Source organism: Crotalus tigris, unplaced genomic scaffold (assembly GCF_016545835.1).
Source record: "Crotalus tigris isolate CLP2741 ecotype Arizona unplaced genomic scaffold, ASM1654583v1 scf7180000018682.9941245338:1185362, whole genome shotgun sequence".
In the NCBI taxonomy this organism is placed as follows: domain Eukaryota; kingdom Metazoa; phylum Chordata; class Lepidosauria; order Squamata; family Viperidae; genus Crotalus; species Crotalus tigris.
Genome location: NW_024097143.1, coordinates 425,037 through 448,640, shown reverse-complemented (window position 1 = coordinate 448,640; position 23,604 = coordinate 425,037). Strand labels below are relative to the sequence as shown.

The 23,604-nt window shown below is 37.9% G+C and overlaps 1 protein-coding gene across 1 annotated transcript; it reads left to right on the top strand.

Moving 5' to 3' along the window:
- Positions 1 to 1,380: 1,380 nt before the first annotated feature.
- Positions 1,381 to 13,942, top strand: LOC120313425 (vomeronasal type-2 receptor 26-like). Its single transcript, XM_039355338.1, has 6 exons — positions 1,381 to 1,662; positions 2,803 to 2,901; positions 3,076 to 3,270; positions 5,075 to 5,302; positions 11,193 to 11,319; positions 13,038 to 13,942. The coding sequence occupies exons 1-6, from the start codon at positions 1,381 to 1,383 to the stop codon at positions 13,940 to 13,942; spliced, it is 1,836 nt and encodes a 611-aa protein (XP_039211272.1).
- The last annotated feature ends 9,662 nt before the right edge of the window (positions 13,943 to 23,604 follow it).

Genomic DNA, 23,604 nt, shown 5'->3' with positions numbered 1-23,604 from the left:
CATACAACTTCCTGACAGTTAGAACAATTAATTAGTGGAACAACCTGCCTCCAGAAGAGGGGAATGCTCCAACACTGGAAGTTTTTAAGAAGAGACTGGACAGCCATTTTTCCAAAATGGTGTAGGGTTTTCTGTCTGAGCAGGGGGTTGGTCTAGATGACCTCGAAGGCCCCTTCCAACTTTATTATTATTATGGCATCTGAATATATTTTCCAGGGCCTTCATGGCTGCTTTACTAAGTGCTAGTCTGTGATGTATTTCTTGACTGCTTGTGAAAAGGTCTTGGCGATGGAAGGCCCAAACACCCAAAGAAACTCAACCTTGCTTGAGTTGAGCTGAAGCCTGCTGCACTCTATCCAGGACCCTCAGCCTCCAGCCCCTTGGACAAAAAGACCACATTTTTTTAAGTTGAGATTTTTGTCTTTCTTAGCTAAAGAACATGACTAATAATGCAAAAAGTTCTTCTATTTTTATTTATGGTACCTACCTACCTACCTACCTACCGACCGACCTATCTATCTATCTATCTATCTATCTATCTATCTATCTATCTATCTATCTATCTATCTATCCCTATCACATTTACAAACTGCCTATCTTCCTCACAGTTACTGTGATTATTGTCAAATAAGATATAAAACATAAAAATATAGATAATATAGATATTATAATATAAGGCAGATTAAAACAAGAATAAAATATCTAAAATTCAGAATTAAAAAGACAGGGCAGGTCCTTCAAGCCACTAACTAGCCCTATGGCTGTGTGCATCTCTGTGGGTCCCAAGTGAGTCAGCAGAACCAGACATTTCTGAACAGTCAGGAGAATGGGTACCAACCTCATCTCTGGTGGAAGAATGTTCCAAGGGGCAGGGACAATGGCAGAGAAAGCTCTCTTCCTGGACCTCATGAACTGGAGTTCTTTAGCTGATGAGATCTGCAAATACTTTTCCTAGCAGACCAGGTGAGATGGGCCAAAGTAATGGGATGAAGATGGTTCCATAGGTAGCCTATCCCAATGCCAGGTACTTCAAAGGTCATAACCAACACCTTCAATAGGACCCAGAAGCAAACTGGCATCCAATGCAGCTTGCACAACAAGGCATATAACAGAGATGTTATATGCGCAGTCCTTTATGTGTCCATAATTGCTGGCACAGCCACATCCTGTGCCATCTGAACTTCTAGATACTTTTCAAGAGTAGCCCCAGGTAGAGCACAGATTGTTAGATTGTCAAATTTGTGCACTAGACTTATAAGACAGCAATCCAACTGATTAGTTATAAATGTCCCTAAAGGAACAGTTTCAGGAAATATGATGTGATTTTATGAATAGAAGATGAAAACTAACTGCAGTCTCTTATCTTGCAGTATACAGAGTATGAGCTTCTGTCATGTCCTGCCCTTCTTCTTTGCCACTCATGAGATCAACCAGAATCCAAAGCTGCTACCCAACATCACCCTGGGCTACAGCATCTATGAGAACTTTTTCAATGCAAGAATAACATATGAGGTCATGATGGACTTGCTGTCTACAGGGCAAGAGAATGTCCCAAACTACAGTTGTGGAAGACAAAATAATCTTCTGGCTGTGCTTGAAGGGACTGATTCGGATTTCTTTACTTCCATTTCAACTATGCTGGGCATCTACAAAATTCCACAAGTAGGAATGAATACTGAAGCTAATTTCATTTTGTAAAGTCTATTGATAATCCAAAAGGGGTCAGATAATAAATAAAATAGTCAGATTGCAGAGCTTAAAGAACACCTGAACAGGCATTCAAATACCTTTCCTCATTCTTACATCATTGCATATCTTGATTTTTTTTAAAGATACATAGATTACACAGAGATGATTCAACTGAATGAACCTTCACCCATAGTTCATCTGAACTGCTCTGAACAATATTTTGCATGGAATTTGCATCCTCTTTTCCCACCCTTCTGCCTCTTTTCCCTTTCTTTTGGTCACTGCAGTCTCATGTCTTGGCAGACAAAAACATCTTTTTACCCTTATTCCAACCAATTCCAAACAACATCTCTAAGGATTGTAATGAAAATTACATAGGCAAATGTTACTTTAAGAGAGTTTTTCCCTACTTGCACGTAAAGACAATGAAAACATACCCAGCTGACATATTTTTTTCTACTGCATTCACATGATGTTCCATTTTCCCCAATCTATGATAAAAGCAAATCAAATGATATATTTTTTAAAGCCTTTACAATACAATACAGCAAAAACAGAAAAACTGTAATACAGCTATTTGTTATAGGGGAAAGGAAAAAAAATAGGATAATAAAACAGCATATCTAAATTGAAAATTCTGTGCAGTTGTATAACTTGGTGAATATAATTGACCAGCTGATATGTCAGTATAGAGTTAACATCAGAAAAAAAATCCCTTAGAGGTAAGAACTTATTTTTGTCCTTAAAAGGAAGCAATCAACCATCTTTTCTGTTTCATCTTTGATCAACTATGGGGTCATCAGCCACATTCCAGAGCAGAAACATCATTTCCCTTTTTTCTACCGGGTGAGTCCAAAACAAGAACCTCCTCACTTGGCAATTATCAAGTTGCTCCTGCATTTCCGATGGACATGGATCGGCCTCGCTGCTCCGGACAATGAAAGTGGAGAAAAGTTCAGAAGAACCTTTGTGCCAGAAGCCGTAAGGAAAGGTGTCTGTGTTGCCTTCTCAGAAAGCTTACCCTTGGGTCCTAGAGCAGGGAGGGAAAAGGACATCCTTGAATATTTTAGCAACACTAAAGTGAAAAGTATTGTTTGTTACTTGAACTTTCAGGTCACATTAATACTAGCAGTGCTAATACGAGACATTGAAAAGAAAAAAATCCTGTTTGAGGAAAAAGTATGGATTGCTACAGCTTTGTCAGATTTAAATGTGAGATTATTTTACCATTTGGTTAATCTCCAGCATAACCATCTTTTATTATCCTTCTCAACTAAGGGAAAGAAAAGGACACAATATTATGATTTTAATTCACATTATTCTGCTACAGGAAAGTTTGGAAAGGCAGCATTTCTGTGTTCTTATTCAAGCCCTTTGTTGTCTAAGAAAGTTTGGAAGAGATGTCTGGAAAAAGAGACTTGGGAAATCCCATCCCGGGATCTGGTTGGAAGAATACTGTCTGAGGATGGCTCCAGCATTTCCACAACAATCCAGGTTGTGGCCTGGGTCCTCAGTGCTGCCTTTTCCTCCCAAATGAGTAAGAGGAGGATGCCTGTTGTGGACCACCAGACACTCCAGAAGGTACAGCCAAGGCAGGTAATGCTTCTTCAAAATGTTGCTGATGGTTCCCTTTCCATTCTTAAATGTTACATTAAAGATAAGTATCATCGTATGGGGATGACCTAACAACAATTGCCTGTTTCTAATATTTGTTCTAACCAAACAAATAGATTGTGTTGCTGACTCTTCTAGATTAAACCTGGTGTGCTGATTCAGGATGCTTGTGACATTAGGATATGATGTTTCAAGAGACTGGAAGTTTTTTTTCACAATTGTTGAATAAATAACAGTAGGATGTGACATTTTTTACATTTTTTAAAATCCTACAAGCTAGACTCCAGCAGTATGTTGACCGAGAACTACCAGAAGTACAGGCAGGATTTCGAAGAGGCAGAGGAACTAGAGATCAAATTGCCAACATATGCTGGAGCATGTAGAAAGCTAGGGTGTTCCAGAAAAACATCTACGTCTGCTTCATTGACTATGCTAAAGACTTTGATTGTGTGGATCACAACAAATTGTGGCAAGTTCTTAAAGAGATGGGAGTACCAGACATCTTATTTGTCTCTTGAGAAACCTATATGTGGGTCAAAAAGCAACAGTGAGAACAGGACACGGAACCACTAGCAGTGGTTCAAAATTGGGAAAGGAGTCTGGCAAGGCTGTATACTGTCACCCTGCCTATTTAACTTATATGCAGAGCACATCATGGGAAAGGCAGGGCTAGATGAATCAAAAGTTGGAATTAAGATTGCCGGGAGAAATATCAACAACTAAGATATGCAGATGATACCACTCTAATGGCAGAAAGTGATGAGGAACTAAAGAGCCTCTTAATGTGGGTGAAGAAGGAGAGTGCAAAAGTTGGCTTGAAACTCAACATTAAGAAAACCAAAATCATGGCATCCGGGCCTCTCAATGCCTGGCAAATGGATGGGGAAAAAATGGAGGTAGTGACAGATTTTATTTTCCTGGGCTCCAAGATCACCTCAGATGGGGTCTGCAGCCAAGAAATTAAAAGACGCTTGCTCCTAGGGAGGTAAGCTATGGCAAAACTAGACAGCATACTAAAAAGCAGAGACATCGCCCTGCCAACAATTGAGGCCTTTGAACTATGATGATGGAGAAGACTCCTGCGAGTCCCTTGGACTGCAAGGCGTTCAAACCAGTCAGTCCTAGAAGAGATCAACCCCGACTGCTCTTTAGAAGGCCAGATCCTGAAGTTGAAACTCAAATACTTTGGCCACCTAATGAGAAGGAAGGACTCACTGGAGAAGGGACTAATGCTGGGAAAGATTGAGGGTAATACAAAAAGGGGACGACAGAGAATGAGGTGGCCGGATGGAGTCACTGAAGCAGTAGGTGTGAACTTAAATGGACTCCAGAATAAGGTAGAAGACAGGAAGACCTGGAGGAACATTGTCCATGGGGTGACGATGGGTCGCACATGACTTTGCAATTAACAAAAACAAGGATGTGACAATAACCATCATGCTCTATTGAGTTTCCACCATTGTTGCACAACATGTTTGGGATCTGAGCTTACCAATTTCATAAAGAAGAGTAGGCTAAAATAAATTAAAAAGATATATATGTGTGTGAGAAGGGGAGACACAAAGACATAGACAGACAGACAGAGTGGAAAGAGCCTGTAAGAAACGATGGGAGTGTGAAAGAAAGAGAGGGAGAGATGTAATTAAAGTGAAAAATATACTCTTCCTACCACATTTGCAGACAGAAGCACTAGGATAAAGTACCGCTGTTTTGACTTATTGCTCAAATGAGAATGTATACATTGCAAGGGTGATTCTCCATGTCTTTTCAGCTCCATCCATTTCTAAGAAACTTCCAGAATTACAATTTTTCTGTAAATGACGTTTATTTGAATGAGTATGGAATTCCCACTGCTGACTTTAATATCATGGACTGGGCAATATTTCCCAACAAATCTGCTGCTGGGGTGATAATTGGGAATGTTGAAAAAGAAGTCTCTTCAGACATCGAGATCTCTGTGGATGAGAGCGCCATCATATGGCCAACATCTTTTAACCAGGTAACCAAGTCTGCCTCTATGTGGGTTTTATTGTTCACCTGTTCCTATGTATCCATGTGATTTTTTGGTTTATCAGTCTTTTAACTCAGATGGAGAGTCACCACTGCTAAAAGTACAAGTTGAAGGAGAAATTATTTTTCATGGTCCTCTCAAAAGATCTGTTCTTATGATAAGGGATATCCGGTTTGATGTTGTAGTGATACAGATGTGGGGAGTGCGAAGCTCCACACCCCACAGCTGATTTCCTTCTACCAGGGAGCCCCAAAAGCCCAAAAGTCAACCCAGAGAGGCAATAACAAAGAAGGAAATCCTTGTTGATCATGATCATTAGCCCATTTGATCTGAGGAAATCCCTCCAAACCCACAGAAGAGAGATGGACTGCATTTATGCAGTCTGTACAAGAGCTACTGACAGCTGGGAAGGGTGAGGACTAGCCCTATGAGAGGATCAATAACAGTATGTCATGGAACTGGGTGAGAAGATCCTCTTTCTATCTACCATTTTTGAACACTATTCCTTGGAATAAATTCCCCCAAAGCAAGAACTCCCCAGATGTGACTGGAGGAAGGGGATTTCCCCCCCACCACCAGAGAAACAAAAGTGGGAGGAAGAAAACTTGAAGGGGGACAGGAATAGAGAATACAGAATGATAAACCATGAGTAATATAAAGACATTGCTTTGCTAAATTTGATCAACCGTCAAAATTATTAATTTGTGCTTAAAAATAAGAGTATGAGACTAATCTTATGAATAACTTTTGATTTAAACTCCAATTACTTGGGAGAGTGGCATCTAGTGGTGAAATAGAGACAAACTCTTTCATATATTATCCCTGGGATGGACTTGGCCTAAAGCCCAGATACAGATAAGCAGCCAGCTGGATGACTTTGAAAGCTCTTGGAACTGTAACAAACAGCTGAAGATAGAAGGAAGCAGGACTTTATATAATATTTTATCACTGAATGTATGGAATTATACTGCTCACTGTGGATTACAAACGTTGGTTGACCTGGATTTCAAGAAACATCTAGAGACAGAGAACAATATGGCTTTTTACTACTCCTGGCTTGGTGAGTCTTACTGATTGGTTTAAGATTAGCTGGCCATTTTGATTACAAATATCGATTGACTTTATAACTACTCCTCCAAACCTGATAGTGACAGACAGTTTTTTTTTGAGATAAAGATACTTTCCAGGGGGCACAACAGATTGATGATAGAGTAACTGGAGGAGGAATAAAAAAACAGAGTATCCCAAACCTTGCTAAACTTCTAAAAAATCTCCTTCAGCTCCATCATCTGGGTAGCCCTGCCCAGTATATCAGAGATTGATTGAAGCCATGATTCTACAAGAAAGGAAATGCAAACAACATTGCAATCAATTCAGGAAGCAATTGTTTCACATAAAGAAGATACAAGGAAACAAGGAAACAAGAAACAATTTGGATAAGATAAATGAGCAGGTCTTCATTATAAACTCACAATTAGAAAATTCTCAACAAATGATTATAAAAAATGAGCAAGAAATCCAGAAAATGGAAGAGAAATCAAAAGAAACTAAGAAAAAGATGGAGGAAAGAAAAGAAGAAAATCAAAAATTAGCACAGGCAAATAAAAGCTTGGAAGATACAATCACAATACTGGAAATGGAAAAAGATCACACTTTTTAACAGAACAGAACGTACCTGAAGATAAGGAGGAAGTCCTAACATAAATGATTACTAATTTGTTTGCTGAAGCACTAGAAGTGAAAAAAATGAGATGGACGGAGAATTGGATCAGGTATATAGAATTAACTCAAGCTACACAAGGAGACATAGACTCCCTAGGTTCACATTAGATTTGTGAAAAAAACAATGAAATATTGAAGAGAGTAAGAGATGAGCTGCTGATGTATAGAAAAAAAGAAATTGTGGTCCTGAACAGATCCCTAGGAGGATAAGATATTCTCAAAAATACTACCAATTTTTGATTATAAAATTAAATGAAAAAGGAGTGAATTTCAGATGGTTGGTCCTAGAGGGAATATTAATAAATTGGGATATGAAAACATATAGATTGGACTCTATCTTTAAGGCAACAGAGTTCTATGAGACATACATAAGTTTTCTTGAAGAGAAAACACAAGACCCACAAGGGGATAGGGAAGATGAAATACAGAGAAAGTTAGTAACAGAAGAGACACCCATACAAAGAGAAGAAGAAGAAGAAGAAGAAGAAGAAGAAGAAGAAGAAGAAGAAGAAGAAGAAGAAGAAGAAGAAGAAGAAGAAGAAGAAGAAGAAGAAGAAGAAGAAGAAGAAGAAGAAGAAAATACAGATCAAGAAAGAGAGTAGGTGATAAAAGAATAGAGACAGGAATTGTCCACTAGGTGAATAAAACCTAAATATAAGAAGATGGAGAAAGAAAGTGGAATTTTCTCAATGAATATAAATGAATTGAACTCCCCATCAAAAAGAAATATTTTCTGCACGATTACGGAAACTAAAAATAGATATAATTTGTCTCCAAGACACACATATAAAAAAACAACACTATAAATTGCTGGAATATTCCAAAATTGGGAAACTTTATTTTACATCAGCATCTCAAAAGAAAAGAGGGGCCACTTTATATATAAAAGAGACATTGGAATCCAAACAGGTCTACTCAGATAAAGAAGGAGGAATCCTAATGGTAGAAATAATGATAAATCAAAACCAGATACTGATGGTAGCAATATATGCACCAAATAACAAACAAGAAGAATTATATCAAAAATTACAAAAGAAAATATTGGAAATGGAACATCAAAGCATTTGTTTGATAGGAGATTTTAATGCAATTGTAGATAGAAAGTTAGATTATAGAAACAGCAAAAGAGGGGAAAGGGGAAAAAAGACACTCCTTAAGGTGTTTTTTAGAATGACAGAAGAAATTTCCATACAGGATACTTAGGCAGAAAGTAACCCAAAAAAGACCCAGTACATGTTTTATTGGAATAGACATAAATCTTGGCCTAGAATTAATTAAGTACTAATATATATGAGATTGAGGTAAAACCTAACATTTGGGTGGATCATAATCCAATAATGCTGACCCGGAAAGAGGTAAAGAAGAAATCAAGATAGACTTTGAATCAATCTTTGTTAAAAGAGAAACAATTTGTAGAATTAGCAATAAAGGAAATGGAGTTTTTCTTTAAAGAAAATAAAAGGGAAACAATATCAATTCAGAATGTATGGGACATAGCCAAAGCGTACTGTATATTCCAGCAAATAAGACAACTCGGTGTATAAGATGATCCCCGACTTCGGCACCTATTTTAATGCTTGCGGAAGTCATCTTATACGCCAGAAAGTACAGTATTTTAGAGGATTAGCTATAACATATATGGCTAAAAAGAACAACAACAAAAAAAACATAACAGAGAAGAATTCAAGAAACTGGAATTAGAATTACAAATACATCCACAAAAGAAAATTGTGAAAAGACAAATGGAGACAATGAAACATAAATTAAATTTAATAGAGTCAGAAGCATTGGCTCTACAAATAAAAAGGATAAAACAAAACTTTTTTGAAAATAAAAACAAGCTGGGAAAATGGTTGGCATATAAACTAAAAAAAGAAAGAGAGAAGAAACTGATAATAAACTACAAGATGAGAAAGGTGACATACAATTTCAAACTGATGCAATTAAAAAAACAAAGATTTTTATGAAAAATTATATGATGTAGAAGGAATTTCTCGAGAAAAAAATGATACAATACTTGGAAAATGCAAACCTACCAAAAATATCAGAAAACCTAAAAAATATATTAAATGAAAAAATTACAATGATGGAAATCATAGAAGCTATAAAAAAGCAGAAAAACGATAAAATACCAGGACCGGATGTGCTACCCGCAGAGGTTTACAAATATCTACAAGATACATTAAGCCTACCAATGAAGAAAGTGTGTAACGAGGTATTATTAGAGGATGGAAGCAAGTATTACTTTAATATGAAGGGAAGATTCAGATTTGACACAGATGAAAAATTATAGACCAATATTATTATTAAATGTGGATTATACATTTTTTGCCTCAGTAATAGCAGAGAGATTGAGAAGATTCTTGACTGAAATTGCTACTGTTAGATTAGCAAAAATGTTTAAAAATATGTCTAGCAAATGTTGGAAATGTAATCAAAATCCCAGTACATATTATCACTTGTGGTGGACATGTGTAAAGGCAAAAATCTTTTAGACTAAAATACATACTTGATGAGAAAAGATGTTAGGAAAACATGTAGATTTTAAACCTGAACTGTTTTTTTACTCGGCATAATGCTAGAAAAGTTTGATAAACGAAATGTATATTTAACATTACATGTATTTGCACTGCACTGGAAAAATGAGATAGCATGATTGAAGGAAGCAATAATGAAGAAAATATTGGACTGTGCAGAAATGGACAGACTCACATTGAGAATCAAAGTAAAAGAAGATACAGAATACTTTCAAATATAGAACTTATTTTATCAATGATTGGAAAAGCAGGGCAGAGAGTAAGAATTTAACCAATTTGTTGTTGTTGTTAATTGCGAAGTCGTGTCCGACCCATCCCGACCCCATGGACAACGTTCCTCCAGGTCTTTCTGTCCTCTACCATCTTCTGGAGTCCATTTAAGTTCACACCTACTGCTTCAGTGACTCCATCCAGCCATCTCATTCTCTGTCATCCCCTTCTTCTATTGCCCTCAATCTTTCCCAGCATTAGTGAGCCAGTGAGTCCTTCCTTCTCATTAGGTGGCCAAAGTATTTGAGTTTCAACTTCAGGATCTGGCCTTCTAAAAAGCAGTCGGGGTTGATTTCTTCTAGGACTGACCAGTTTGAACGCCTTGCAGTCCAAGGGACTCGCAGGTGTCTTCTCCAGCACCATAGTTCAAAGAATTTAAGCAATATGATTAGGCAAAAATCAACCCAGACAACACATTGTTCATTAAGCACAAATGAATAGTAATGATAGAAAACTAATAAAAATACTTTAAAAAAAATCTATTTCTTATGATGGGAATACCAGAATTGTTCCGGTGTAGAATGGAAAACATGTTGTTGGCTAGGCCAAAGCTGCTTGTAGCACATAAGGAAACTTAGGAGCATCACAAACCAAGGAACTGGCCTTTGACGCTGAGGAACATACGGTAGGGCGTTTTATTCAGAGGAATCTTTGGTGTTCTCTGACCTTGGTTGTTTGTTTGCAGGTAATTTCATTGGTTAATTTCCCAACTAAGTAACATCATCAATGCCTGATGATAGCAGTGATAATGTTATCTACTCAAGTAATGAAATATCTGCAAACAGGCAGTCAAAACCAGAGAGCATCAAGGAGTTTACAATTCAACCCTGAGTTATACAGATTTTCTTCTATTGAATCATTCAATGTTTTTTTCAGAACTGGAGTCTCCTTTGAGACTCAGTTGATAGTAAATTGAGATCTAAGAAATACATATTGTAAGAAGGCAGAGGAAATGTTGTGACAGATGATGTTTTAGCAATTGCTAAGATAAGATGAAGTAACCTTTTGATTTCCATGCTTTGGAGTAGGCTTTCCATAGTTTTGTATCGTTGATCAGTTGGCTGAAGCTGATAGGATCTGAAGCCCAAATGCAGAAAAATCCCAGCATAATGATGATTGGACTGGAGAGTCAGCAGCTTTTTCTGAACATTAAGGGGACTCTGAGATTATAGCCTGCTGAAATGAAACTGCTAGTGGAGAAATTTCACTAAACAAAAATATTTTCATTGTATTTGGAAAAAGATTTTGAAAGTACCTTCTTGAATTCATGAACGCACTTTGGTGCTCGCTTCCATTTTTAGAAGTAATCCCCTCATTCATATATTTCTCTGATTTTTCTTTCTGTTCAGAAGGCCCCCTTTTCTAGGTGTACGGAAAGTTGCCTCCCAGGACATACCAAGCTGATGAGAGAGGGAGAACCAGTTTGCTGCTATGACTGTTCTCCATGTATGGAAGGAACCATCTCTGTGCAGGAAGGTAGGTAATTCAAGAACAAAGAAGCAGCACTAGTCTTTTATTCTAAGGATAATATAGTAGCAATAGGAATTGCACTTAGACTTATATGTTGCTTCATAGTGCTTTACAGCATGCTCTAAGCAGTTTACAGAGTCAGCATATTGCCCCTCAAAAATTTGGGTCCTCATTTTACTGACTTGAAAGGATGGAAGAATGATTCAACCTTGAGCTGGTCAATATCGAACTCCAGGCTGTGAGCAGAGTTAGACTGCAATACTGCATTCTAATCACTGTGCCACCACAGCTCTGGTATTAGCAAGATTTGTTCTCGTATACCAATATATTATATCTAGACTCAAGAAACAGACTAAAAACACTGCAAGAATTGTTCAGTGAAGGTAAAATTCACCATTGTGAATGTTTTCAAAGTTGCTGAAACAATAACAAGCAATTTTGAAAAAGATTGAGAGACCTTAAAAAATACGACAGCATTTGAAATACATATAGAAAATAAGATTTATGATTAAGAACCATATATAAATTGTTTTTAAAATACAACATGGAGATGGAAAAAAATAAACATTTTTATGATAAAATGGATGCAAAATGTCAAACAATTAATCACAATACAAAAATGAGAAGAGCTTTTAAAAAGAAAAATATAGAAAATTCACGCCAAGTTATAATTTAAGGGGAAATTGCTGCAAATGTTTTTTAAATGTTCTAAAGTTACATCAACAATTTCAAAATAAACAAATAATAGAACATTTAATGTTGGAAAAGCCATGAGAAAAAGGAACACTTTATCATCTGTAGTGGTTGTGCAAAAAAACCTCAAAAGCATTGGAATGAAATACATCAAATTATTCAGAAAAATCCTATACAAAATGAACTGAAATCACACATATTCTTTATAGGTATAGTTTCAAAAAGCAAAAAAAAAAAAAAAATGCTAACCCTAACCCTATTTTTTCTGGCAGTCGCAAGAAGAAAGTTAGGAGAGAATTGGAAAAATAGATATTTTGGCAGTGATGTCAGATTGGGAGGGCAATTTGGAGAATATGCAGCAATGACACTTGACAATACCTACAGCAGTGATTTTTGGCAACATTAAGTCATGTGGACATGAACTCCCAGAATTCCTCAGGAGCCATGGAATTCAGGGAATTGGGGAATTCTGGCTGAGGAATTCTGGGAATTGAAGTACACGTCTTAATGTTGTGAAGGTTGAAAACACTGATCTACAGAATCTGTGATTAAGTTTAAGCAACTTTTAAAAAGAATAGCTTTCGTATGTGGAACACATTGAACAGCAGGATGTATTTAAAGCTTTAGAACATGATTTTTAACCAGAAAGTTGTGAGATGAATCAAACCTAATATCAGATGCCAGCAAGAATCTTTACACTTTAAAGTAAAACACACACACAGAGAGAAACAAATAGATTATGTGTGGAAGTGGTGTGTTTGTGTTTGTGTGTTTATTCTACTCACAGCTTGGGGAAATAATGAAAGGAAAGAGAGAAATGATTTCCATAAACATAATTAACTACTTTATTCATTCCTAGTAATTAAGCATTTTTTCCTTGCATTTCATTATTTTAATAATATAATTACTTTAAAAATATATATATAGAGAAAAAATCTTCATTGCTCTATCTATATCCTGCTTCTGGTTGTTTGGTCATGATGTGCTGAATGTCATTGAATCACTATTTAAAAAGCAGTTGTGTTTTCCAGATGTAGCCCAATGTGCAAAATGTCCAGATGACCATTTCTCCAACGAGAAGCGGGATCAGTGTGTTGCCAAAATTATAACTTTCCTGTCCTACAAAGAAAACTTAGGTTTCATCCTGGCTGTCTCTGCCCTTTTTTTGTCTCTTACCACAGCCTTAATTCTAGGAATTTTTATTAAATATCGAGAAACTCCCATAGTCAAAGCTAACAACCGTGATCTCACCTACATTCTGCTGATCTTTCTCCTGCTTTCCTTCTTGACTTCCCTTCTATTCATTGGCCAACCTAAGAAAGTGACATGCCTTCTTCGACAAACTGCCTTCAGTGTTGTTTTCTCAGTTGCTGTGTCATCCTTGCTGGCCAAGACTACCATGGTTGTGATGGCATTTCTGGCCACAAAGCCAGGAAGCAAAATTAGGAAATGGCTTGGGAAATCTTTGGCCAATTTCATCATCTTCTCCTGCTCTGGTGTTCAGGTGGGCATCTGTTTCATATGGCTGGGAATCTTTCCCCCATTCCCAGATTCTGACTTATATTCCCAAAAAGGGCAGATCCTACTGCAGTGCAATGAAGGTTCAGTCATCATGTTCTATTCTGCCCTTGGCTACTTGGGCTTTCTGGCTTCCATCTGTTTCTTGGTGGCTTTTCTAGCCCGGAAATTACCAGGGGGCTTCAACGAAGCCAAGTGGATCACCTTCAGCATGCTGCTCTTCTGCAGTGTTTGGGTTTCTTTTGTCCCCGCCTACCTGAGCACCAAAGGAAAATACATGGTGGCTGTGCAGATCTTCTCCATCCTGACCTCCAGCCTCGGCTTACTCGGCTGCATCTTTGTCCCCAAATGTTATATCATCATTCTGAGACCTGACATGAATGCGAAGGAGCATCTAATGATGAAAAACAATGAGTGATCTTGATTTTGGCAGTTATATTTTATCCACATTATTTCTAAATTAAAATAAGACATTGTAAACAGTTATTTGTTCAAAGAATTTTGTCTTTCTCCCATGTGATTAATCTTACTATCAATAAATAGCATAGTGAAGTTTATTGATGTTTCCTCCACCAATTTAAAACCATGTCATTTGTCTTCTAACCTACATTTCTTCAATATCCGTTCAATGTATGAGATGCATACATAAGAGAGGAGAATACAGTGTTGTCTCATTTCTTTACTGATCTGGAATCATACTGTTTAACTCTGTTTTTTTCAGAGTATGGCTTCGAGTCTTGCGTAAATTTTTTAAAAGGACAAAGAGATATTGTCAGATTGTCATTTCTCAAAAACATTCCATAACTTCTTTTAATTGTTCATTTATTTTAAAAGATATGTATGGCCACCTATCTTAAGACATATTTTATGTTTTATAATCTTGAAAAAAAATTGCTAAGTTTAATATTAAGGATTTAATAGTTAACAATGTATCTGTGCAAGGATAGACTGTCATGGCTGGTGAACATTTATTTTGAATTTTGCAAGCTGATATGCAAAATTCAGAAATAAAATGGGGTTTTGTTGGAAAACCTTTTGAAAGAAATAAAAAGATGGAAAAGATGTCACGGTGAGTAGGCATTGTAGTGAACCTTGGAGAGATGATAATTATTTAATCTCCCTATTAAATTATTGTTTGATGTTGTGGTTAATGCTTCAGGTTAGAAACCAGGAAAGCATGACCTCTAGTGTTGCCTGGGACATAAAGTCAACTGGATGGTGAGTAATAAAGGCAGACAAATTTGGAAAATTTCTAAGATGCCTGATATTATTCAGGAAGAATCTGCTGCATTTCCCAGGTTATTATTCCAGAAGAGAGCTCTTCCTTTTTTTCCCATCAAGCACAGTGAAAGAAGAACTTTATATCTCCCAAATTGAAGCCCCCTTTAGCCTTTGAAACTTCTAGCTGTGTTAGAAGGGGCACTGGTGTCACTAGATACTTTGGATGATATTTTGTTATTAAGAGCCCTTAATAACAAATGACATGTATGATGTCACTGCTGACTTATAATGACATGTATGATGTCACTGCTGACTTATAGTGAACACAAGGGTAAAATTTCTCCAGGAAAAGGTTTTTAGTTCTTCCTCTAAGGAGATAAGGAAGTCCATTAAAAGCAAACAAACACCTGCCATTGCAACCCATCCAAAACCAAAGATGATTAACTCGGGCATTAAGGCACCCTTTCAACTAAACTGAGTCATCAAAGCAGAAACAATAAATAACAAGGAAATACCTAAACTTTTGCCAGAATAATTTCACTTAAATATTCCTCCAATTAGAAATTAAATCAACATAAAGAGACTTAGTAATAGTAGTAAAGTTGGAAGGGACCTTGGAGGTCATCTAGTCCAACCCCCTGCTCGGGCAGGAAACCCTACACCATTTCGGACAAATGGCTGTCCAGTCTCTTCTTAAAAACTTCCAGTGTTGGAGCATTTACTGCTTCTGGAGGCAAGCTGTTCCACTGATTAATTGTTCTCACTGTCAGGAAGTTTCTCCTTAGTTCTAGGTTGCTTCTCTCCTTGATTAGTTTCCACCGTTGCTTCTTGTCCTGCCTTCAGGTGCTTTGGAAAATAGCTTAATTCCCTCTTCTTTATGGCAGCCCCTGAGATATTGGAATACTGCTATCATGTCCCCCCTTGTCCTTCTCTTCGTTAAACTAGACATACCCAATTCTAGCAACCGTTCCTTATATGTTTTAGCCTCCAGTCCCCTAATCATCTTTGTTGCTCTTCTCTGTACTCTTTCTAGAGTCTCAACATCTTTTTTACATCGTGGTGACCAAAACTGGATGCAGTATTCCAAGTGTGGCCTTACCAAGGCATTGAAGAGTGGTATTAATACTTCACGTGATCTTGATTCTATCCCTCTGTTAATGCAGCCTAGCACTGTGTTGGCCTTTTTGGCAGCTGCAGCACACTGCTGGCTCATATTTAAGTGATTGTCTACTAGGACTCCGAGGTCCCTCTCACAGTTACTACTATTGAGCATGGTGCCACCTATGCTGTACTTGTGCATTTGGTTTTTCTTGCCTAAATGTAGAACCTTGCTTTTTTCACCATTGAATTTCATTTTGTTAGTTAGTGCCCAGTGTTCAAGTCTGTCCAGATCCTTCTGTATCTGAAGCCTGTCTTCTGGAGTGTTGGCTATTCCTGCCAGCTTGGTGTGATCTGCAAATTTGATGAGTTCCCCATCTATCCCTTCATCCAAATCGTTGATGAAGATGTTGAAGAGTACTGGGCTCAGAACAGAGCCCTGGGGCACCCCACTACACACTTCCCTCCATATAGATGCAGTTCCATTGAGGACCACTCGCTGAGTACGGCCGGTCAGCCAGCTACGGATCCATCTGGTGGTGGTTCTGTCTACCCCACATTTTTCTATCTTGTCAAGTAGTAGGTTGTGATCTACTTTATCAAATGCCTTACTGAAGTCCAAGTAAATTATGTCCACAGCATTCCTCTGATCCACTAATTTTGTCACTTGGTCAAAGAATGCAATAAGATTTGTCTGGCATGATCTATTTTTGACAAACCCATGTTGGCTTTTAGTAATGACTTTGTTTGCCTCTAGGTGTTCATTGATTCGTTGTTTGATTATCTTTTCCAGGATCTTCCCAGGTATTGAGGTCAGGCTGATAGGTCTGTAATTTCCTGGATCCATTTTTTTTCCTTTTTTGAGGATGGGAACTACATCAGCTCTTTTCCAGTCCTCTGGTAGTTCCCCTGTGTTCCAGGATCTTTGAAAAATATAGTTCAGTGGCTCCGATATCACATCTGCCAGTTCCTTGAGAACTCTGGGGTGTAATCCGTCTGGTCCTGGCGATTTGAACTCATCTAGGCTGGACAGGTGCTCACTAACGATTTTCTTGCCTATCTTAACTTGTGTTTCTGTTTTGTTTTTTATGGCACTATTTTTGATAGGTTGGTCTGTTTTTTCCCTTTGTGTAAAGACAGATGCAAAAAATGAGTTAAATAGTTCTGCTTTCTCCCTGTTGCTTGTCACCTTCTTGCCACTTCCACCCACTAATGGACCAATCATTTCCTTCACTTTTTTCTTGTTTTTTACATGTTGAAAGAAGCTTTTTTTGTTATTTTTGACTTTGGTCGCAAGCCTCAGTTCATTTTGAGCCTTGGCTTTCTTCACTTCATCTTTGCAGGCTCGGGCTATTTGCTGATATTCTGACTTAGTTATGTTCCCCTCTTTCCACTTTCTATACTTGTCCTTTTTATCTTTCAATTTGTCAGAGAGTTCTTTATGCAGCCATGCTGGTTTCTTTTGAGAGCTGTTATTTTTCCTCTTTGTTGGTATTGTGCTAGACTGTGCTTTTATTATCTCATTTTTCAAAATTTCCCAAGCTTCTTGAGTTGTTTTCCCCTTGAGGATTCTCATCCATGGAATCCTTCCCAAGCCCTCTCTAAGTTTATTGAAATTAGCTCTCTTGAAGTCCAAGACTCTAGTTTGACTGTGTTCTATTGCTTGTGCTTCTATAATGTTGAATTCTAATATTGCATGATCACTTCCTCCCAGAGTTCCTATGGCTTCAACACCGTCTATCATTTCATCTCTGTTAGTGAGAATTAGATCCAAAATGGCTAATCCCCTAGTTCCATTCTCTACTTTTTGGGAGACAAAGTTGTCTGCTAGGTTTGCCAGGAACCTGTTTGATCTTCCACTTGGTGCGGAGTTTGTCTCCCAGTTGATGTCAGGGTAGTTAAAGTCCCCCATTACTATTGTGATGTGCTTCCTACATACCTTAGTTAGCTGACTAGCAAAAAGTTCATCTATTTCCTCTGTTTGGTTGGGTGGTCTGTAGTATACACCTATGGCAATGTCATTTCCCCCCCCCTTTTATATTGACCCAAATGCATTCAAGACAGTTTTTATCATTGTTGTACTCTATTTCTGTGGAGATGTAGTTATTTCTTATATAGAGAGCAACTCCACCTCCTCTTTTATTTGGTCTGTTTCTTTTAAATAATTTAAATCCCTCTAGCTGTGTGTTCCATGTGTGAGTTTCATCCCACCATGTTTCCGTAATGGCAACAATATCGTATCTGCCCTCATTAACCTGAATTTCTAGTTCACCCTGTTTGCTGTTCATACTCTGTGCATTGGTGTATAAACATTTGAGTCCTTTGTGGGTGGCCCTGTGTTTCCTTTCTACATAACCTGTGTGGTGCCTGAGTTCCCCTATTGTCTTACCACCTATTTGGTTAGTGCACTTTATATGGCACTCGCTATTAGAGGCTTCATTTTGATTGGTAGCAAGGTTGGTATTCATAGAACCCTGTTTTTTTTATAAGGAAATGATTTTCCAAAGTGAATTTTAAATAAGTGCCTCCAGTTGCTAAGACAGTTGATCCATTACTATAAAATGCATCTCTAAGTCGCCATTTGGAGAAAATAATGGTGGGGATCAGGTCTAGAGTTTCCAATTGGGATGATTTTGAGATTGAAGAAAACCACTGGAAAGAAAGTCATTTGTGGTCAATAAGACTGTTTTTCTAATAGCAAGACGCAAAGAACTCCATCACCTGGCAAGGTCCAAACAATGAATGATACAGGAATCTCACATTATTTCATTGAGGAATTAATTTCTGAGAATATTTCCTGCATTACAGTACAGGGAGTGGGCTTTTGGTCTGATCTTCTCCTGCTTTCTCCTTCATGGGGTCAACCAGAATCCAAAGTTGTTACCAAAGATCACCCTGGGCTACAGCATTAGAGATACATTGGAGGGCGATGCATTCCATAACTAACTTCAAATTGTTAGATTGTCAAATTTGTGTACTAGACATATAAGACAGCAATCCAACTGATTAGTTATAAATGTCCTTAAAGGAACAGCTTCAGGAAATATGATGTGACTTTATGAATTGAAGATGAAAACCCCACATCAAGATGAAAGCCAATTGCAGTCTCTTATCTTGCAGTATACAGAGTATGAGTTTCTGGTACATCTTGTCCTTCTTCTTTGCCACTCAACCAGAATCCAAAGCTGCTACCCAACATCACCCTGGGCTACAGCATTTATGAGAACTTTTTCAATGCAAAGATAACATAGGAGGTCATGATGGACTTGCTGTCTACAGGGCAAGAGAATGTCCCAAACTACAGACAAAATAATCTTCTGGCTGTGCTTGAAGGGACTGATTCAGAGCTCTTTACTTCCATTTCAGCTATGCTGGACATCTGCAAAATTCCACAAGTAGGAATGAATACTGAAGCTAATTTCATTTTGTAAAGTCTACTGATACTCCAAAAGGGGTCAGATAATGAAACAAATGAGTCAGATGACAGCTTAAAGGGTGCCTGAAATATTCTATTTTCATCAGGCATTCAAATATCTTTCTTCATTCTTACATCATTGCATATCTTGATTTTACACAGAGATGTTTCAACTGAATGAACCTTCACCCATAGCTCAATTTAACTTCTTTCAACCATATTTTGCATGAAATTTGCACCCTCTTTTCCCACCCTTCTTATCCATGTCTTCTGGTCATTGCAGCCTCATGTCTTGGGAGAAAAAAAATCTTTTCACCCTTATTCCAACCAATTCCAAACAAAATGTCAGAGATTGTAATGGAAATAACATAGGCAAATGTTACTTTAAGAGAGTTTTTCCCTACTTGCACGTAAAGACAATGAAAACATACCCAGTTGACACTTTTCCTCCTGCTGCGTTTATGTGATGTTCCATTTCCCCCAATCTATGATAAAACCAAATGAAATAAAATATTTTTTTTACAGTCATTCACCAGCATTTACCATAAAAGAATACAACAAAAAAAGAAACAGTGTAATACTACAATTTGTTATTGGGGAATAGGGCAACAAACAATAGATCTAATAAAAAGTTCTGTGCAGTTGTATAACTTGGTGAATAAAATTGAGCAGCTGATATGTCAGTATAGGGTTAACATCAGAAAAAAAATCCCTTCAAAGTAAGAACTTATTTTTGTCCTCAAAAGCAAAGCAATCTGCCATCTTTTCTATTTCATCTTAGATCAACTAAGGGGTCATCAGTGACATTCCATAGCAGAAACATTATTTCCCTTTTTTCTACAGGGTGAGTCAAAACAAGTCTTCTCACTTGGCAATTGTGAAGTTGTTCCTGCATTTTGAATGGATGTGGATTGGCCTTGTGCTCTGGATAATGAAAGTGGAGAAATGTTCAGAAGAACTTTTGTGCCAGCAGCTATAAAGGGAAGGTATCTGTGTTGCCTTCTCTGAAAGCTTCCCCATGGTTATTGAAGCTTGGAGGAAAAAGCACATCCTTCAATATTTTAGTGACACTAAAGGGGAAAGTATTGTTTGCCAGCTGGACTCTCAGGCCATACCAATACTAGCATTAATACTAGCTAATTCAAAGAATTGAAAAGAAAAAAATCCTGTTTGAGGAAAAAGTATGGATTGCCATAGCTTTGTCAGATTTAAATGTGAAGTTTTTTATCGATTTGTTAATCTCTACAGCAGTGATTCTCAACCTTTTTAATGTTGCAACCCCCAACCGGTCGTAAGTCGAGGACTACTCAACTGGTCGTAAGTTGAGGACTACCCAACCAGTCGTAAGTCAAGGACTTTCCCTGCCTGGGAGCGCCGTGCATGCGTGGTGCTGCCCCCTGTGCCGGCCGAGGCGTAGCTGGCAAGGGGCAGTGATGGCACAGGGCGACCACCGGCTGGGCCACCAGCTGGCCCAGCCCAAGGGAGGTAAGGCACCTGCCGGGCCCCACACGCACCAGCAACCCTCCCTGCACCTGCCAGCCTCCCACCTCCCACTCCTGGCCCTCTTTTACTTACATTTTTAGTAGTTGCTCAGCAGGGAGGGGTGGAAACTTCTAGACAGCTCGCCTTCGCTGCAGACAACTTGTAGCACCATTTGCAGAATGGGACTTTTGGCGGGCTCAGCAGGGCAGAGACAGCCTGGAGAATTCCTATTGGCTTTTGAAAGCCAATAGAATTAGACTCTATTCAAGAGAGTTTATTATATTGGCTTTCAAATGCCAATAGAATAAAAGGGAGTAGCACAGCTAAGGAAAAGGGGGAAAAAATGGCGGACTGCATTGTTTGGCAACCCCCGTGAAATGGTCGTGACCCACAGGTTGAGAACCGCTGCTCTACAGCATAACCATCTTTTACTATCCTTCTCAACTAAGGCAAAGAAAAGAACACAATATTATGATTTTATTGCACAATATTCTAAGTAGTAGGATGTGATAATAACCATCAAGCTCTGTTGAATTTCCAAAATTGGCCTGATGTACTTTTGGCTTCCTATCCTGCCATGCAAAGAGGAGTCAAGTCTTTCTTCCTCTTAGCATCTTCAGGAAACAAGCAGGTCAGTTGACCTGCTTCTCACTACAATTTCTGGTTATAGCCTGGCGATTTTATAATTTGTTTTAATTATTCATTTATTTTAAAAGCTTTGTATGGCCACCTATCTTAAGACATATTTTATGTTTTATAATCTTCAAAAGCCATGATCTTAAAAAGTATTTTTGTTTTCTGTTTATCCAATCAGGAAATGTCATCTGCTTTGCATACATAACTTTTTTTTCCAATTTCCCTCCACCCCTGCTGCGTTCACATGATGTTCCATTTCCCCCAATCTATGATAAAACCAAATGAAATAAAATATTTTTTTATAGTCATTCACCAGCATTTACCATAAAAGAATACAGCAAAAAGAGAAACAGTGTAATACTACGATTTGTTATTGGGGAAAGGAAAAAAAAGAATAGGGCAACAAACAATAGATCTAATAAAAAGTTCTGTGCAGTTGTATAACTTGGTGAATATAATTGACCAGCTGATATGTCAGTATAGGGTTAACATCAGAAAAAAAAATCCCTTCAAAGTAAGCACTTATTTTTGTCCTCAAAAGCAAAGCAATCTGCCATCTTTTCTATTTCATCTTAGATCAACTAAGGGGTAAGGAATGGACCCACTTCATTCACTCTGTCAATATGCACAGATTTTATTCCTTGTTCGCCTCTCGGTCCAAATTTTAAGCTAGACCAGCATAATGAGTCTCCCTCAGGGTTCTAAAACCTAACAGCAGAATCAGGATATGAGTCTCCCTCAAGGTTCTAGTCCCTAAGAGCAGAATGAAGATATAAGTCTTCCTCAGGGTTCTAGTCCCTAACAGCAGAATGAGGATATGTGTCTCCCTCAGGGTTCTAGTCTCTAATACCTACATACTAGGCTGGCCTAGTGGGACTGCTTTCTCCAAAATCAGCAACTAGGTCAGTTCGTCAGCCCCCCATGACAAATGAGCTGACCTTCAAAAATCAAAACTGAATTGCTTTTTCTCTTTTTACTCACTACAAAGGTTGACTCAAAGCAGCAGAATAACAAAAATAGCAAGCAAATACAATCCAGGCTCCACAAGTTTCTGAAACCAATTCAGAGATGTTTTATCAAGGAGCTTTACTTAGTATAATTTTTAGATGAGATACAAAACTCTTGTCAATGAAAAATAAATGATGAAAAATGATGGGAAAAAAAACCCCAGACCCAGGAAACTACAGACCAATCAGTCTGGTATCAATACCTGGGAAGATCATGGAAAAGATAATAAAAAAATCAGATCTGTGAACATCTCAAAACAAATAAAGTTATAACTAGGATCCAGCATGGGTGTGTTAAAAACAGGTCATGCCAAACCAATCTTATTTTATTTTTTGACAAAGTGACTAAATTAGTACACCAGCAAAATGCTGTGGACATAGTATACTATTTCTTAGTAAGCTAGATAAATGTGGCGTAGATATCATCACCACCAGGTGGATTTGTAACTGGCTGATAAACCACTCAATGAATAATTCTTAATGGTACTATACAACTACATGGAGGGACATAAGCAGCGGAGTACTACAACGCTCTGTCTTAGGCCTAGTACTGTTCAATATTTTCATAAATGACTTAGATGAGTGAATAGAAGGAGAACTCATGAAATTTGGAGATGACACTAAGCTGGCAGGAATAGCCAACATCCCAGAAGACATGTTCAGACTTGAACAATGGATCCTATCCAACAACATAAAATTTAATGTGGAGAAAAGCAAGGTTTTACACTTAGGCAAGAAAAACCAAAGGTACAAGTACAAACTAGGCAAAACCTGACTCAATAACAGTAGCTGTGAGAGGGACCTTGGACAATCACTGAAACATGAGCCAGCAGTAGGGTAATATAATCCTTGGTGGTATAAAGAAAGGCATAGAATCAAAATCATATGAAGTATTAGTACCACTTTATACAGCCTTAGTAAGGCTATACCTAGAAAACTGCATCCAGTTTTGGTCACCACATTAAAAAAAAAGATATTGAGACTTTGGAAAAAATGCAAAGAGCAAGTAAGATGATTAAAGGACTGGAGACTAAAATATTTGAAGAACGATTGAAGGATTTGGGTTTGGCCAGTCTAGAGAAAAGGACTAGGGGTGACATGATAGCAGTATTCCAGTATTTGAGGGGCTGCCAAAAAGAAGAGGGGGTCAACTTATTTTCCAAAGTACCAGAGGACAAGACAAGAAACAACTGATGGAAACTAATCAAGGAGAAAAGCAAC